General features: G+C 40.5%; 1 protein-coding gene across 21 annotated transcripts in view; it reads right to left on the bottom strand.

The window, feature by feature from the left end:
• KIAA1217 (KIAA1217 ortholog) overlaps window positions 1–15,297 on the bottom strand; it is a 354,640-nt gene that overhangs the window by 97,201 nt on the left and 242,142 nt on the right. For 13 of the 21 annotated variants that reach the window (XR_015771982.1, XM_088051935.1, XM_088051930.1 and 10 more), the window contains one exon: window positions 6,806–6,886. The exons of 7 other annotated variants lie outside the window; for them this stretch is intronic. Coding sequence is in view for 12 of the 14 variants with exons in the window: in XM_088051935.1 (XP_087908061.1) it covers window positions 6,806–6,886 (81 nt within the window). In the remaining 2 variants the exon portion in view is untranslated. The remainder of the gene's footprint in view (window positions 1–6,805; window positions 6,887–15,297) is intronic. One more of the 21 variants, XM_014248659.2, reaches the window with a different exon arrangement.

Here is a 15,297-nt window from a genome sequence, read left to right as displayed (position 1 = left end):
AAAGGAGGAGGAAAGGGACCATTTGTTACTACATTTGTCCTATGGAGCAACTGGTACGTGTACTGAGCCTGAAAGCTTACTTCCTGGGAAGTGCCTGGACATCACCTGCTGATGGGGATTAGAGAATACTTTGTTTACTTTTGCTTCTGCATGTGGCCTTTGCATTTTCTTTATTAAACTGAATTTATCTGAACCCGTGACATTTTTCCATGTTATTTTCTCCCCTGCACTCCAGCAGAAGAGGGGGGATGGAGTGGATTGGTGGGTGGCTGGTGTTCAGCCAAGGTCAACACATACTAAAAACCATCCTTTTTCTGCAGCCCTCATTTCTCACCATCAATACTGCAGCAATCCAGAGGCACCTCCTGGATTCTGCTCAGATACAAAGCCCAGTCTTCCTCTTAATCCACCAGCTCAAATCCATAGGAGTTCCACTCTAGTAAGTGGAGTGACACAAACAAAAAGCCAATGCAAGCTATAAATGAGATCCACCAAATATACACATACAGTTTATGAAAGGCTCCAAGTTATTTGTCATGTTCAACTCCTGTAAACACTACATTCCAGGATTCTGAATTTTAAACAGATCCTAAAAAAAATTCCCAAACTCAGCAACAACAGTGGGTATTCAAGTAACTGAGTGATACAAGTGGGTATTTGATAGGAAAGCATTTTTATTATTGGCAATAAGCACTAGGATGGATGTTACTTAATAATCAAGTGGATTCCTAGGTATGACATCTTAGGAAAACCAACCCACACAGAGGCAAAGGAACCAGCAACATTTACAGAGCTGTAGCTACAAGTACTTGTAAAGATTTTTGAAGAAAGCAGTGCAGAAACCTTCAGCATTATCTGACCTTGTAACAGTTATTCAGGATGTTGATTCTAATATCAAATAAGAAAAATAAGACAAATGTCAAATAAACAATAAGTAATGCCGTATTTTTTTTTTTCCCTCTGAATGTTCACCAATATTAAAATGCTTAAAATAATACTACAGCAAGTATAATTTAAGGACTTTTCAGGAATTAGCACACAGTACAAGCTTTCACAAAATAAATGTTGACCCCAATAGTCAACGTTTCAGGACCCAACAGTACCCTATGAGAGTCATAGTCTAGACTGCTGCTTTGTGAGCCAGAACGGTGCTGTAGCAAAAACCCCTGAAATATCTAACAGAGAAGAAAACTCAAGATATGCCCACTAAGGAACAGCATTATCCAAAATTAAAATGTGTAAATAGATACTCCACAGAGGCAGACAAACCCAAGGAAATGAAGGCACATTCCAAGCCACCTCGGGGATAAATGCCAGAAAACAGAAGGAGGTTCAGAATGAGCCAGCAGGTCCCTCTCCCCCCTCTGCCAAGACCAGTTAGGTTACATTTCCTCAGTCAGCCATGGTCTTTCCCCCCAAGCCGTATGCTAAGAGGCACTCCCTTGCGTGTTTCTTTGTGCTACAGGGCTCATCTTTCAGCCAGCTGAGTAGAGCTGACCCTCCTTAAGGACTTCTCTGATAAAAGATGTTGTCTGTGCTAGTTCTGGGTTACAACATCATCAGAAAAGATAGGCCAAAATAAGGATGGACAATTCTGGTGCAAACTTACATGTAATTACTCAGTGCTTTTTGATAACTCTTTTACTTAGGATATACAATTTTAATATCTAGATACACTATAGGATATACTATACTATCTAGATCCTTGTAACCTTTTCAGGGTATATATTGAAGTATCACACATGGAACTAGCAGTTACAGAAGATCCAGTATCTTTCAACCACTCCTGGGATTTGACAAAGAATTAAAACTGTAGTTAATCATGCCTCACGACTGACATCTACCTGCTACAGCTTGGCAAAAGAATACACTTTCAGTACATCTGCTTTAGTCCTTTCACAGACCCAGAAAAAAATAAAGGAAAAAAGTACAAGGCTTTTTAAATGCAGTAAAATTGCAAATAATTAGGAATGAAATCTGAAAGTACCTGAATAATGAAAAGTGAAATTCTGCAGAGATGCCAATGCAATGGGCAGTCATGGAGTACCAGAGATTTTCATCAAGTTTTCTGCATGCCTCTGCTTCTGGTCCTCTACTCAGATTTGTCCACACTAATCCTCTCATGCTTTTGTTCTAGCTGGTTTTATGTTTCTGCTCTTCATAGTGTTCTTCTATGCTCATTTCGAGTTATTTTTTATACTAATCTATATAACAGAAACCTTTTTTCTCTCTTTTCCTTTCTCCTGAAAATTTGCTTCACACATTTCCATAGACAAAACAGAACTCAAAAGAAAAATAAAAATTGTGTAACCTGAAGAGAGTTTTAATTTCATCTCTTGATCAATTCCTACTTTTTATTTCTTGTCTCCTGGAACTTTCTTAACCCTTATCTTGACAGAAGCTTATCTATTCAGCAGAAGAATCTTATATATCTTGGATGTTGCTAGCACTCCTGGCAGTGTACAAATGGTAAACAAAGACACCAAAAAATAAAACCAAGGAAGTAAAATATATTTTTCCAATAATGTACTCTAAAGAACATAGCATAGGCACCTTCCCCACATTTAAGAGTCTTCTTGACATTTCACATAGAGAGGAAAAATTAGTAGAAAAATGGAAGCCTACTCTTCTTGACTTTCAAGTAAACTACTTGTCCTGTGCCATGTGCCAAAGATGGATATAGGATATGTCACAGACTGCAAATAGGCATATAAACAGGCTGTGTTTCATGTATGATGAGTTTATTAACTCTAAAGTATTGCCACAGCACTTGAATTCTTACTATTGCAATGATAGTTCTTCATTGCATTTGTGTTAGATCCACATTATTGTTGTCTGAAGGATGGATCTGCTTTTTCCACAGAGTCTTTGGGTTTCCACATAGATGCAACAACAGGGTTTTACTTGTCTGGACATGCTATTAGCAACACATTACTGTTGAAGAGAAAGCAAGTACTACCCATACTATCTCGTTTTTAAGCACTTTCCATATTTTTCCACAGCACTTTCTCAGAAAAGTTAAATGCTTATACATGTCTGTATAAACTAAAGTTCATATTACCTCTGCACAACTGATGTATTTGGATACTCTGTCTCACTGGGGGAGTTGGGGGTAGGGAGATGACTCAGCAGCTGAATGCAACATTAAACCACCTCTCATGACAAGCTCACTTCTGTGCTTTTGGTGCTTTTTCACCATTACAAGATGTTAAAATCTATGGTATCTTTCTTTGGGACGCTGTGAGCTGGAAATGGCACCACAGCAGGAGCGGGCACATGCCAGCATCCTCCAGAGCTGAGGAGACTGGAAGGGCAGCTGCCCACCTGCCCGCATGCAGATCCTGTAGGAGTTAGTTAAACTCTTCCCTGATGCCTGCTCATAGAATAGCATATGTCTCCAGCTTTCATTTCTCTATTCTGAACCCAAACTTTTCACTGTTTTCTGTTGAATCAACAAGAGTTACAAAGCCAGTTCTTTCTCACAAGCATCTCGTTTTGGTGGCAATATCGATTTCTATGGTATGAATGGCCAGAATTATTTCCTCTTTGATGAGGAGAAAGCCTGTGCCTGAGCCACAGCTGCCCACCACCCTAGCACTGAAGCAAGGTACCCCACTTGCCTGGAGCCTCCTTGGCTTGGAGGCATGTTCTGCGCTGGATGCTGCCCGAGCTGCCCCTTCTCCGCAGCACTGCCTCCTCCTGCCGCCGGCGGTCCCGAGGGAAGCCTGAGCTCGCCATACTCACCCAGGAGTGATGCCAGCAGAACACGGGGCACACAGCCCTCCCCTGGCCACCTGCCGGGCGGTCACTGAGCAAAGCAATGAACTCGGTGTACCGTGAACCTGAGGTACTGCCCCAGAGCAGATCTGCTCGTGCTCTCAGAAAGGGAGGAAACAGACCCAGAAGAACTTTTCCAAGTAAGGTAAAAGAAAGCATTCCTCCTCCCTCCCGTGGTGAATGAGGAGGGGAAGATAACTCAGTCATCAGCACCAGTAGTGCTCAGTCACAGCCACGCACTCCCCCGTCGCAGTGACAGGGTCAGGATGCTCCAAAGAATGGCCATTTTACTCAATTTAGTGAATTTATTTTAGGGCAAAAATCCTCTCTGCTTATGACAGGATCTTTATCACCACTCTGTATTCACTGATACTGACCCCAGTTTCTTCCACCTAGAGGAAAAAAAAGCATGTCTAATGATGTGACAGAGTTTATCTGCCATATTTTTAGGTTGTAATGATATTCAAATCATCCTAAAAATCTGCACGTTTTCCCACGAGACTTGCTAGCTCCTGTTGGTGGCCAGCTGCATGCTCCCTGCTGTGGCAAGCTGCCAAAACTATTTTCTTTTAATCCTGAGTGCTTTGAATCACCGAGCAGAACATCCACAGGCTGCTCCCCTTGGCAAGACCATGGCTTGCTCTTCAGCTGGTTGATCCCCAGAGTTAGCAGAAAAAGTTTTTCATGAAATTCCGTTATAAATGACTAACACAAAACAACGTTTTCAAACTTAATTTTTTTTTAACTGTAAGCACCTAGATAAATTGAAACCTGTTTTTCAGGAAAGCTGTGTGTTTATAGTAAAGATATTCATTAGGAGCAATAAAAGCTGTAGGTGCTCAGCACTTAAGCTGCCAGACCTCTTATTCAGATGTTTAATTGCAGGAACTTGCATTTGAAAATGCTGCCCTAAGGAACTCAACAACTCGTCTAAGAGCAGCTTAATTGGTCCAGACAAGTCCAGACTGAAATATGCAACATGCTGTGGCATCTCTTTGGAATACGTGTAATATCAGAAAACCCCAAGCCATCAACATTAAAGTGTAAAAATATTTCACAGTATGTTTCTGTCCAAATCGAAGGTTTTCTTTTTCTACAAATGCCTGCCTGAGATTTGAGGGTAGAAGTTGAAGTAAAACAACAGAGAAAACTATTAGTCACACAGTAATATAAAGCAAAAGTCCTACTTAATGAAAGAAATCATTACAATAAAATCATTTATCTCTCTGCTTTATTCTAATCCTTTGTCTTGTGAGGAATGTATTCATACATGAGAGTCAAATTAAAAAAGCCACAGATCACCTCACTGTTTTTCCCTGTAAAGGCTTCTATGGGTCCATCAATTTTCCTCAGAGCAAAATTTCATCTTTCACAGTCTCTGTCATATTCTTGCACCACAGCTTCAGTTTATTATTACTTTGTTTAAATAAGTTATCCATAAATTCCAGCCTGGACATCAGCATTTGTCTTAATTAAAACCTTATGGCAATTTTAGTTGGAAGCTATTTTTCTTTTCCCTCCTGAAAAACTCTGCTGTGAAGTATTCACAACCCAGCACGACCCTTTGTTCCATCCAGGAGATGGCTGCGTTTCATCAGCAGCGGGTGAGGTAACTCCTACCTACACAATCCCCAAAATCGCCATGAGAACTGTGAAGATTAAAAGGGATGATTTAAACAAAAACTGTCATTATGCTGATTAAAGGGGAAAGATCTTTACATGCTTAAAACCACATGCAAAAACTAAAGGGTGGGGGGGGGGGGGGGGGGGGATGTGAAAGAATACATACCAGATGCCTAAATGTACCTAGGGGATAGTGAGTTCTGATTCAAGAAGATTATTTACCCATCCCTGTTCTCCCACACACGTCCCTGAGGAAAACAGGAGGGTCTGTTTCTGTGGTGTCTGTTTCCCAAAGCAAAGGAACACAATGCAGCGGTCCTGGAAAAACCTGTTTTTCTGTGTTTCTACAAGCTGAGAAGGCGCTCTGCATTAACATGCAATTTTAAAAATACCCGAACAAAAGACCATCGACATGGGGGCCGGTGAGTGGGAGCGAGGTCTGCGGGCAGGGTGTAGCTGCCAGCCCCCAGCAGGAGCAATGGCTCGGGAGAAGCAGCCTCTGGCAGCAGCACACCCACGCCACGGACTTATTTTTAGCCTCTACTCGTGGAAGTAAACGTGTTGGAGCACTTACTAGATCTTGTTGCTCTGGCACCTGGGAGAGTTAGGGGGCTGCCGCAGGAGAAAGGTTGTAGAAACTCCTGCTGCTCCTCTCTCCCAACTTGTCACCTTGCTATTCTGCTTTTTTCCCTCCCTCGAGGCCACCTTGGTGAGGGAGGGAGAAGCCTTACTGCTTGTATATCTACATATCTATACTGTGTGTATCTACAGGGCCTGTACACACTCACTGCCTCCCTGGGGGAAAAAGGCAGCTGTTGTAGACATCCCCTCTGTGTGGCGTTACAAGCCATCTGGAAATGGAAGAGAAACTCAACAGGATGAAAGGTGAGATACAGGTGACTTCAGAGGTACACACTGTGCATATAAGGTAATTCTGCAACTTGCAGAACTAAGATTTTTTGCATGTCCAATACAAAAATATTTATTGCCCTGCCCACAGAGCTGTCCTTAGTTTTGCAGCAACACTTTTACCACCTGAGCCAGTCCCAAGTATGTATAAATCGAAATACAAAGCTGGAATTTGGATAGTGTGTAGGAATCACTTATCTAGGATCTCCCACTGAATTTTGGTGGATTTCAGAGCATGTAATACAAGAACTTCATGTCTATCATGCCATTAAGGAAAAGTCAGAATTAAAAAAAATTGTCAAAGGACGCACATGCATTGCACTCCCATATGCAATTAATCTATAGACATAATACTTCATTGCTGTGAAATACAGAGAGACAAAGCATGCAGATTCATATTTATTTGAGAACTTTAGTTGTGAAGCGAGACACACAATTAAAGGGTAACAAACTCAATTCACAGCAGAGTGCAGAAAAAAGAAAGTACAGTACTAACTCTCTGAGAGGATTCAATTTTCATCATGTACCTTTGAATGTCAAGTTCTGAATGAAGGGAGACCAACATGCACTGCAAAACCTGTGGATCAAAGAGAGAAAAGAAGGGGAGGGGGAGAGATAATTGTTAACAGGAAAAGAAAAAGGAGAACAATAGAAATTAAAAAAGAATAACCGATACATACTGAAAGTATATTGAATAAGGGAAGAGAGAGAAGAGGAGAGGAGACGAGAGGAGAGGAGACGAGAGGAGAGGAGACGAGAGGAGAGGAGTGGAGAGGAGAAGAGAAGAGAGGAGAAGAGAAGAGAGGAGAAGAGAAGAGAGGAGAAGAGAAGAGAGGAGAGGAGAGGAGAGGAGAGGAGAGGAGAGGAGAGGAGAGGAGAGGAGGAGGGGAGGGGAGGGGAGGGGAGGGAGGGGGGGGAGGGAGGGGGGGGGAGGAGGGGAGGGAGGGAGGGGTGGGAGGGAGGGGAGAGGAGAGGAGAGGGAGAGGGAGGGAGGGAGGGGAGAGGGAGGGAGAGGAGAGGGGAGGGAGAGGGAGGGAGAGGAGAGGAGGAGGGGAGGGGGAGGGGAGGGGAGGGAGGAGGGAGGGGAGGGGAGGGGAGAGGAGAGGAGAGGGGAGGGGAGGGGAGGGAGAGGAGAGGAAGAGAAGAGAAGAGAAGAGAAGAGAAGAGAAGAGAAGAGAAGAGAAGAGAAGAGAAGAGAAGAGAAGAGAAGAGAAGAGAAGAGAAGAGAAGAGAAGAGAAGAGAAGAGAAGAGAAGAGAAGAGAAGAGAAGAGAAGAGAAGAGAAGAGAAGAGACGAGACGAGACGAGACGAGACGAGACGAGACGAGACGAGACGAGACGAGAAGAGAAGAGAAGAGAAGAGAAGAGAAGAGAAGAGAAGAGAAGAGAAGAGAAGAGAAGAGAAGAGAAGAGAAGAGAAGAGAAGAGAAGAGAAGAACTGAAAAACAGTGAAGGAAATGCAAATGTGGCAGAGAACAATATGCTCTATCAATATTAATATGCAATATTCTCAGAACTCTTGCTGGACTCAGTTCAGATGTGCTACACGTGGTTGTATGTCAAAAAAAAAGAAGAATGTTTTAATATAAGAGTTAATGGCTGAAAGCTGAGCCATAGAGATTCATATATATATAGAAACCATAACCAACAAATAACAAAATATTCTTTCTGAGAAATGATACAACTCTTGGCTGGAGTTAGCAGCAGTCATCACACTTTTGTGTTTGTTTCACACTTACTACAGGGACATGGAATCCTTCAAGCAGAACTTAGAAATACTGTGTAACTTATGATAAACCACAACTTAAAAAAGAGAAACTATGGCATGAATAAAAAGCCTTTGTCAATCACATCTCTCTTTACTGTTCTACTTCTGATCTTGAACCCCACAGAAAGCGAGAATTTGCTAAAAGGAGTTTTAAGGGCCAAAAAAACCCAACTATTTATTTCCTCCAATACATGAACAAGATGCTAATTGGAGGGGAAATTGCCTGCTGCTGTTTGAGTTCACAGAAGTGGATGTCCTGTATTTTCCTTAATCTTCATTTGCCTGTGGGTGGAGGTAAGGGCGATTTTTGTATAGTGCTCTAAAAGACCTTCTCTAGCAATCAATTCTTCCTTCAACCGAGTCAGGCTCCCACAACAACTGCAGCTTCCCAGTTCAGAACATGCAGCTATTCATACCAGGCAAAGAAATGCAACTGCTTTGACAACAAGGACGTCATTGTTAAAGAATGTTATTTAGCAAGTAATTATAATGCCAACACCACAATTAAGAGAGTAATTCAAAAAATCTTTTGAATTTTACAAACCCAGAGGATATCAGCATGTGAGAGCTGATTCTGGGGATGAGATAAGCAACTTATAAGTATGCTATGATTTTTCATGCTTTTGTCCGCTGGATACTTTGGAAGGGCAGTACCATTTTATTTTAAAGAGAACAATAGATCATTTTTCTCCCTATGATAACTGCATCATTTAGAATTGTTCAAGTAAAATGTGATTTTTACAAATAAGCTATTTATGCAAACACAGTACAAATTAAATGTAGCCTTCCGGCAACAACTGGAAACATTCCAGTTCCAAACCACAAAGACAAAACAGTCTGTTGCTAATGTCTCGGTAATACTGAAACTGTATCGGGGTTTTTAATGTTTTTATAGTGTCACCATCCCACATATGCAGACCTGAGAAACCCTCCTTGGCTTTTACTAAACAATTCTGTTTAAAAAAAAAAAAGAAAAAAGGATTGTATAAGACCAAGTCCCTTCTCAATGCTAAACACAAAGATTTCCAAGGAAAGAAAAGGGAGGAATAATCATTCTGCATGTTTGCTTGACATTCAGGCATCATTACACATCAAGACCACACATCAGAAGGGGTATTACTGTGCCCAATGGCAGAATTAAAAGTGTGCAAAAGTCATCCTTCCTAAAGCCATTGCACAGGATCAACTTGAGCTACTTAGTTTCTTCAAACCTTGTCACCTCATGGAGAATTGAAATTGTGTCACTTTTCTCTGGATTTTCCTAGTCCCAAAGGAAGTGAAACATCCATTGTGACCTAAGGGCGGGTAAGGAAATGAGTATGCTTGGGGAAACCTGCAACACTTCTCAGCCAATCCAGAGAAAATGTTGCCTGTATCCCCAACTCTTCCCCTCCTCCCATCACAACATGGTACTTATTTTAAAGCAAGTAGATAAATTAAGATACGCAGTTAAAATACATAAAATGAATCCACCTTAGATTCAGAAGACTTCCCCTCTTGCAGGAATTGATTTGAACTCATATGGATATGCTGCTGGATTAGGAGCTAGTGTTCTCTGAATAAACACAGATTTTCAGGAAAAAAAGAACCACACACAAATCCAGAACCACAACAGCAGTGCAGCAGGAGGCTTCTTCAACTCCTGCATAAAGTAGCACCAGGAGACTAACAAGGCGTCCACAGTGTTACGTAGCAAACTTCAGATCTCTTAAAGAAGATCCAGACATGCCAGTGTGGGAGAAATATAATTAAGACCATTACTACAGCCCACATAAAGACCTTATTATGAATGAAATTTGAAGACATTTGGGTCTGAATCCAAACCTGAAGCATGGCTTCCTTTGGAACTTTCCAAAATATTTCTTAACTGTCTGCATTTCTATCCAAACTCAACACCACACTGATGCCTTCATCAGCACTCTACTAACCTCAGGGGTATTTAAAAATGGAAAACAATAATGATCTATTTTTTTCCTTTACTTCTGGATTGTAGAGGAGTACGATTTTTTTCCATCTATCAGTATGCATATGGATATATATAGCCCACAATAATGGGAAATGAATCCAAGAAGAGCTTTGCAATTTCCAAATGCAGCAAGGGCTGTGATCTTTTGACTCCAGGGACAGGTTTCTGAGACAATCCCCTGTATTCTGCTTCCCTCACCAAGTCTGTCATTGTTCCAGAGAGATGAGGCATCGAAACAAATACCCACCATGAGGAGGGAAACAGGATGTTGGAACAAATCCCACAGAAGATGAAAAACCTCTCAACTTGACTTACTAAGAAATAAAGAATTGTATAGTGCAGAACACTCAGCTAATGGGATCTGAGCAACCTCTGCTGGCCAGCAGCTAGGATCCCATGCCTTCTCCTAAATGGAGTTGTACAAAGTCTGTGATTTTATTCTCACCTATGAGTGCAGATCCTCAGCTGGCTTGAATGAACATTACTTGACCAGCTCAAACAGTGCAAGGAAAATCTGTGAAAGGTGGGCCTGCCACAGCCCAATGAGATGGAAAAAAGACAGGGATTTCCACTTTCTGTTAACCAAATACTCTCAGAGTACAGAGGCTCCTGTTGAAACTAGTGTTATGTTTTTTATGGCTTTGGAAGCAAATAGTCAGAAAACAAGAGGCAGCAACGCTTGTACGTGTTGGACTGGCATACAAAGAAACAGATTAATACACGCAGGTGGACATATAAATGTAATACATAAAAAATCAACAAAAGAGCATAAGTAGTTTCCTCTGGAAAAAGGTGGAAAATACTAGAGGCCAAGAAGAGTGGAAGCTGGGGCTGGGTCAAAGCACACAACTAAGAAATGGTTGCAGTGTCCCTGTTGGCAGGTATGAGCAGGAAGGGGTGTTACATTTGAGAAAATTTTGGGAGCCAGACATCATTGCAATGAGAAGAGTACCACAGACAAAGGAAACAGCTGCAAAACATGTTGCTTTTGAACTTTAAACCTAAATGGAGCAAGTGGTGGCCCTGGAAGAAGGTGTAGAAGGCTAAGAGTCATAGGAGGAAAGCAAAGTTTTCCAGGAATGTGCTGAACGTCATCAAACGAAGACATAAGAAAAGTCTGGTGAATACCACTTGTAAGGTAGAGCCCAAAGGAATACACTGCAGTTTAGGGAGGACAAAGATTAATACCTTGGGGCTGACTGACTGTATTAGTCATTATCCCAGGGCCCTCAAAACAAGGCTGAATGAACTGCAAGTCTGCTTTGTGGGATCTGTTTGCTAAGTAGATCAAAGGAATGTATTCACCATTTTAAACAGGATCAGACCTGTTGAACACTGAAATTTTAAGTCTCCAGAGGAAAATGTAGATGCTTGAGACATCTGTGTTGATGATTTAGTAGGAGACATCTGTCCCCCTGAGTTAGTCTGAAATAATGTCACAGAAGGGTGTTAGGAGCACAATGTGCTCCCTCCGCAGGAATGCAGCATTGGCTGGCAGTGACATACAAGCTGAGCCTTTTCACTGGCAGTGCTGCAAAAGAGGAGCATGTTAAGTTTTCCCCTTTTTTTTCAGTCTGTGTAATATGCCCTTGATTTATGCTTCTGATGGATTTCAAAAGGGAAGTCCTTTCAAAAGCAGAATACATTAAGCATGTTACATTTATCATGGGTGACCCAGGAAGATGACACTCTTGTTGAGAAAAAAAAAAAAAAAAAAGCAGCTAAAATCAGAGAAATGCAGGAATAGAGAACGAAGCAAAGGGGGGCTAAGCCAGGTCCCCAGGACATTAGGATGACAATTAGCGTTCCTTAGGTTTACAGTCTCCGGGTGAAATCCTGCAGAGACATGCAATCAGCTGAAGCTGCAGGGAAACTATAATGAGAACACAAAGGGCTTGAGATGAGTATGTAGATGATGATATACAACTAAATGAGATGCTGACTCATAAGTCCTCTAAAACAGCTTGAAACTGAAGGAAGGAAATGAGGATCAACTGCCTATTTCCTGTGCGCAATGGTTTTGTGGTAAGGATGTGAGAAAATGGTGTTTCTCAACAATGCTGGGATGGGAAAAAGTCAGGATAGTAACTCAGCTGGGATCAGGCCAAAGTGGTTCGTCCAACAGAAATGTTAAGCACACGAGTATTTGCCAAAGAAGGGAAAAGGTGAAGTCTTTTATCACATGAAAACACAGCCAATGTACAGGATCAACTGAAGGTGATCTACACAACAGTGCTTAAACCACTGACACACGTGGTGATGGCCAATGACAAATGGTTCCAAAGGAAGCATGAAAACAAAAGGGCCAGTGAAACTCAAACCAGGAATGCACTCAGAGAGATAGCAAAGGAAGAAGTCTGCACAAAACATTGACTTCTTCTGTTTCAAGATTTACATTTTCCAGCACATTCTACATCTACATATTCCTCAACCTGCATACGCTCTTTGGTTCAAACTCATTGAATATCACAGCTAAAAATGACATATGCTAACCAGGCAAACTATTTTGGTTTTGATTTCCAAAACAACAACAAAGAAGGGTCTTGGCTTCATTGTTGATTTCATCTTCCTCACAGTTCTTATAAAAAATAGCTAAAATCTTGTGTTTCATTTTAGTGAGGATTAATGCTATTATTTTCTATAATTTCATATAATATATATATATAGTAAATGTTAAAAGCAAGCACCTAGAATGAGAAAAAAAAACCCACAAGGGAATTCAGATCATAGTCCAAGCTATATTTTTAAGAAACATAAAATATTTACACTTTTCAAGTAAAAAGTAGTCTGGTATTCAGGGGCTTCAGAATTTCTCCAGGGTCACACAGCGCTCTCTGTTTTCTTGTCTCTCCACCCATATAGAGATGCTGTTTTGAAACACTGCCTCAACATACAGTATTGTATCTGTACTCCAGTTCCCGTACAATAGCAAAGGAAAATGTAACGCCTTGTTCACCTTAGATGACTTACAAGTCTAGGGGTTTTTTTAAGCAAGAACCTGCAGGGTATTGTATATTTCAGTCTTGGCTTTATGCTTAAAGTGCATAATTAAATACATAATTAGGAATAGTCATAGAAGAAATCCACGAGACTCTTTTAATTAATGAAGTAAGGCATGGATAGATTGTTTGGTCATTCTTTGGCCCCAGCACCTACAGGGGTGGGGGCTTATCAGACTCCTCTCTTTCCACATTTCACATAAAAGTAACCAGGACAATACATAAAAGATATCATTCCTGTATTTATGATTTGTCTCTCCCCCACTACAGGATTTAAGTATCACTGTGAAGTGCAACATGCAAACCCAGACTGGTTGGTGCATGCTGAAAAAAATACGATAACTGGTCCTAATTTCTCTGAGGTAATCTGAACCTGATTTGAATCCATGAACCTGAACTTGAATCGTTCCTCTGTGATGCAAAATTCTGTATGCAAAAAGCCTCCATTGTACAAACCTGGAAAACTGAAAAAACATTGGCTGAAGATCTCAAACTTGGTTGCCTAATGAGGCTTACGAGTTTACAAGGAGGTACCGCCCCGTGCCTTCTACTAATTCTGGTAAGATTTGTATGAAACAGACAAATTTTCTTGAAGTGGTTCAATTGGGGGTTTTCAGCCACTGATATGTAATATCTGAGATAGTAAACAATTTAAATACAGATTCAGAGACTAAACTTTACTAAGTGTCAAGAATATTGTTTACAATTTTTCTGTATTTGTCCCACTGTTGGAAATCAAGAAAATTAGACAAAGGCAGTATTTTGTTTTCCAACAGTGTATTGCTCCGATTATTCACTCCCTTCCTCCTACCATTATCATCTCCTCTTGGAATCACAATATATTGCTGAAGATAAACAACAACAAAAAAATATTATAAATCTTAATAAAGGAATAAAGAAACAATTATGACCTAAGAAGGAAAAGATTTTCATGAGCTGTCTCCAGTATTTTGAAAAGTAAGAGTAATAGAGAAAATGTGATGTTTAAAGAACATAGCTGTTTCTCTCTCTCATTGTTCTGTGTTATTTTTCTCCCAACTTTATTTAAACAACTGGCTGACTTCGTTATTCATACAACAACCATCGCTGAAAAGCACAGTATGGTGTATGCAAGAACAACTGATGGTCTACTGAGAACAACATCCTCTGAAATGCAGAAAAATGCATGTACTTGTCATCTTTCATAGCTTTGATTTAACTGTAATGTTTCTTTAATAAGTTCTGTCTTTTGGACTTCATTTTGGCCTTCAATATTGCTTAAATGTACCTAATTTTTTAGGTTGCGATCTGCTCATCCATTTAAACCTTTCAAAAACTACTCAAAGTGATAAAAAATTTTATTACTTCTCATTCAAAATTATAAGGTTATAGGATTTTCTTCCCCACTCCAAAAGAAAAAAAAAAAGTATTTACTCTGAAAACAGTATAAACAGAAAGGTTTACACGTATCTTGTTCCACCTTTTTGCTCTGTACCTCTAGAACACAAAACAACTTTAATGCTAATAACTTAAAGCCCAGAACTCCAGATGATGGTCTCAGCCAAGAACCACCATTTTAACTACTGCCCTAGACAACTTCGGGGAAGGGTTCGTGCAGTAGAGAACCAGCCTGTAAGGATGCCTGGGACTGAACCCAGTAGTCTGCTTTTCTGCTCAGCTTTTATGAAGAAACAAAACCTAAATCTGATTAATTTATATACTTCAAAGCTCCTAATTTCTTTTAAGAAAGTAAGTTGTAGAGCAGAAACAATTTAGAGAACACTCATCAAGGGTAACCTGGGTAAGAAAAATCAGTGGAGAACTGCAGGGGCAACCTCAAATTTTGGCAAGTCTCACCAAGTATTTCTCAATATACTAAAGCATTCTTAGAAAACTTAATTAGAATTCCCTTGATCACAGAGAAATAGGTAACTTTAGTCCAATCATAGCTTTCCATGGTCTGAGAGTTAACAAGCTTTGGTTCCCATTTCAGTCACAAAACCACTTTTCCTGTCCTTGGCCCACCATGTACAACAGAACTCACAGTACCTTTTTACCTTACATGGCTTCTGCAATAATTAACTCATGAACAGTTTCCAGCACACTGCAGGGAAAACTGCTACAGGAAAGTATTACATTTATACACCACATTAAATTTGCTCTTAACCTCTTGCAAGGATCACTGTCTTAGCACAGTAGGAAGGTTTTGCTAAGCACAGTCTTCTACATTTTCCCTTACAACACCTAAAACTTTCAACTACAACATCAAACATAAAA

This window comes from Pseudopodoces humilis, chromosome 1, assembly GCF_049639895.1.
Source record: "Pseudopodoces humilis isolate 2021_Gansu_Grassland_sample_001 chromosome 1, ASM4963989v1, whole genome shotgun sequence".
In the NCBI taxonomy this organism is placed as follows: Eukaryota; Metazoa; Chordata; class Aves; order Passeriformes; family Paridae; genus Pseudopodoces; species Pseudopodoces humilis.
Note: the sequence above shows the minus strand (reverse complement) of the source record. Positions and strands in the feature narration are given on the sequence as shown.